Source organism: Diuraphis noxia, unplaced genomic scaffold (genome assembly GCF_037042655.1).
Source record: "Diuraphis noxia isolate RWA-SAM2 unplaced genomic scaffold, SU_Dnox_SAM2 contig0010, whole genome shotgun sequence".
Taxonomy (NCBI): Eukaryota; Metazoa; Arthropoda; class Insecta; order Hemiptera; family Aphididae; genus Diuraphis; species Diuraphis noxia.
Genome location: NW_028301720.1, coordinates 2697774 through 2701022, shown reverse-complemented (window position 1 = coordinate 2701022; position 3249 = coordinate 2697774). Strand labels below are relative to the sequence as shown.

Genomic DNA, 3249 nt, shown 5'->3' with positions numbered 1-3249 from the left:
GGAAAAGGTTCGGCGGCTCACAGCTGGCCCTGGTATCTCTTCCTCGAGAGACGTCGCGGAAACTAATCAATGCAGGACGGCTAAGAACCGGTATGGTCAGCTGCAGGGTCAGAATGGCTGACACAAAGGTCAGATGCTTCCGCTGCCTTGCTTTTGGACATACATCGAATAAGTGTGAAGGCCCGGATAGGACGGCGTGCTGCAGACGCTGTGGGGAAGCTGGCCACAAGGCGGCCAACTGTAGCGCTTCTGATCAAGCAGTGAGTGCCTTTGCCAGGGTGGTCGAAGTGGCTAAAGTAACATCGTCATGATGAGCATAAGGTCAGGTAACCCCCCTCGTTCAGTCATCTCGGATGGGACTAAAGTAATTCAAATAAATCTCAATCACTGTTGGGCAGCCCAACAGCTGCTCCTGCAGGCGATGGCAGAACGGAGTTCCAATATTGCAATCATCAGTGATTATCACAAGCCAATGGGAAACACTGAACGGTGGATTAATAGTGACGACGGCAAGTCAGCAATTTATGTAACGGGTAACCCACGCCCGCTCATCATGGACTATGGTGCCGGTTTTGGCTTTGTTTGGGTGGAGATTAACAACAGTATTATGTATAGTTGTTACTGTAGTCCGAACTGCAGCATTGCTGAGTTCGACTTCTTCCTGTCTGGCCTCGAGGCGTCCATTCGCCTACAATCCATGAGCCAGGCAAATATCATCGTGGCTAGTGACTTTAATGCCCACTCAGCCTGTTGGGGATCAACAACGGATGACGCACGGGGCTCGTTACTCTCCGATTTGGCATCGTCCCTTGGCATGATGATTTGTAATAGAGGCTCTGTCCCGACGTATGCACGGGTAAACGCAGCCTTGGTCATCGACGTTATTATGGCAAGGCGTCTGCCCTACAATTATCCCTTGATCACAAATTGGACAGTGTTATAACATGTGTACTCAGCAAGCGACCACGCATACATTTCGTTTGACGTAGTGATCGCACAACCACGCTTTCCTGCTGACGGTCCAACTCGTGTCCTGGCTCCAGGCTGGTCAGTCAGAAAGCTCAATCCTGCGGTGGTAAACTAGTATTGGGATTTGACAGGTGCTCCCCTGAAGCTTCCGGCAAGCGAGTCAGCCGATAGCCACGCCGACCGTCTCAACGAATTCCTAACAAAATCTTGTGACGCAGCGATGCCACGTAGAGCTGTATTTACAAGCAAATTTTCGGCATATTGGGTGGAATAGCGAAATAGCGGAACTGCGCAGGATCACCATTGCCACCCGCAGGAATTACCAGCGGGCCGGTCGTCGATCGTCAACGTCTTCACGAGAATTGGAGCGTGAGTCATACAACAAGGCGAGACGGGACGTAAAGCTTGCTATAAGAAAGTCACAGGAGAAGAGCTGGCAGGAGCTGTGTATATCAGTGGAAAATGACCCTTGGGGAGTTCCATATAAATTGGTGTCAAAAAGACTTGGCAGACGTGCCCCAGATCTGAGTCAAGACTTGGTTGTTAACCTGGCCCGCGGGCTATTCCCAGCGTCACCGCACACAGATTGGACACGCATTCCCAACGTGTCTCAGCAGCCATCAGTTTTGGTAGACTTACCCTCGACGCTCGAAGACGAACCCATGATGCGGCAAATTACTGACCATGAAGTAAGCAGCACCGTAGATAGGTTACCGTCGCGGAAGGCGCCGGGTCCTGACTTTATCCCAAATGAGGTAATTAGGCTGGCATACGAAAAATTTCCAGAGCTGTTTACTACCTTTTACAACACGTGTCTCTCCAATGAGGGCTTCCCAGCAAGGTGGAAGCGCGCAAAGCTGGTGCTCTTGCTGGTTAACGACTGCGTAGAAGTTTGTCTAACCGATACTATCTCGGCCCGCAGCCGGGATTGTATGTCCGCGTTGTAGAACTTTTCCAAAAATTCGGCGGGGAACTCATCCAGGTGAGGTTCAGCAACCTGATGGTGTTCCACAATGTACTGGCTACGCCCTAAACCGTACCGGGTCCTTGGGTGTGGTTTCGTGGAACTCCGGCTTCGAAAATCTCGCTGTACGTACATCGTTGTACGGTATCAGTATAGACTGTTGCGGTTCATATGTGTGGGTGAGTGTGGGAGCATTGTGATGACACGCTGTGTTTTCAAAACGCACTGACCGGTCAGGTGCGTGGTCGGGTGTTGATATTCCGTGGCACGTGATTCGCGTGTCGCCGGGTAACTCGTTCTGTGGTCCGTGGTGGTTGACGTGTTTGTGTGCGTGTGTGCGTGTGTGTGTGCGCGCGCGTGTTATTGGTCGCTGATATCTCTGGAGTGTTCCGGTGTTGTCCTGATAACATTGTGCTGTGGAGGTTGGACGGTGATGGTACATCCGGTTGTCGTTCCGGTGCTTGTTGAGACATACCCATCTCCAAGCGTCGCATTGTCTCTGCTATGCGACGCTGGTCGTCACCAAAACGGATCATGCAGCTCGAGAGCATGGCCAGTCGTGATTCCAAACTGTCTGCACGCGGCGGGGTCGTTGCCGATTGCTGCGCCTCCTGCAGTATGCCGTGGGCTCTTCTAATCATGTCCGTAGCTTGTTGGTTGTTTGGTGTGAGTGTTGGATTGGTGGTGTTCTGTGGCTGGTGGGTGTCCGTTCTGTCGTCCGCTGTGGTCACAGGTGGTCTGCCCATGGTGTGCCTGACTCGAGTCCAAGCGACTTCCGGTCGGCCTAATGGTCTCCATAGGCTGAAACCGGATGGCGTTTGCCTGCAGATCCATGCCCGCGAAGTGCTAGGTCAATCGGATTTCGAGGGCGTCTTTCGCGCCCCCTTCCGGTAGCCCGCGCTGCCTACATTCATAGCCTAGTTCCACAACGGTTAACTCGTTAATATACTTTCCCGACATGTCATCCGGTCGGTTTTCCGGTGCTGTGTACGGGAAAGAATATGTGTGGCTGTTGTCGGTAGAACGGGTGTCACGTTCCTCCGATTACGAGTGGGTCGTTTATATGTGTTTATTTCCGTCCGAATGTAGGTCAGTGGGTCTGTTGTTGTTGTGCGTGCCGGGTGATTACACTCACCGGTTTTTGTGACATATGTCGCGGCTGCGCGTGGTGCGTTGTCCGGTCGACTATCGCGATTACGAATGCGGCGGCGGCAGTCCGGTTTTATGTATTTTTGTCCTGGGTGCTTGCGGGTGGTGGTGCTGGGCGGTGGTTGTGTGACCTTGTCGCGCTCTAGCGTTCCTACCTATCCTACTCC

At 52.6% G+C, this 3249-nt stretch overlaps 1 protein-coding gene across 1 annotated transcript; it reads left to right on the top strand.

Annotated features, from left to right (window-relative positions):
- Positions 1 to 310: 310 nt before the first annotated feature.
- Positions 311 to 1916, top strand: LOC149054158 (uncharacterized). Its single transcript, XM_089230611.1, has 2 exons — positions 311 to 846; positions 1244 to 1916. The coding sequence occupies exons 1-2, from the start codon at positions 311 to 313 to the stop codon at positions 1914 to 1916; spliced, it is 1209 nt and encodes a 402-aa protein (XP_089086737.1).
- The last annotated feature ends 1333 nt before the right edge of the window (positions 1917 to 3249 follow it).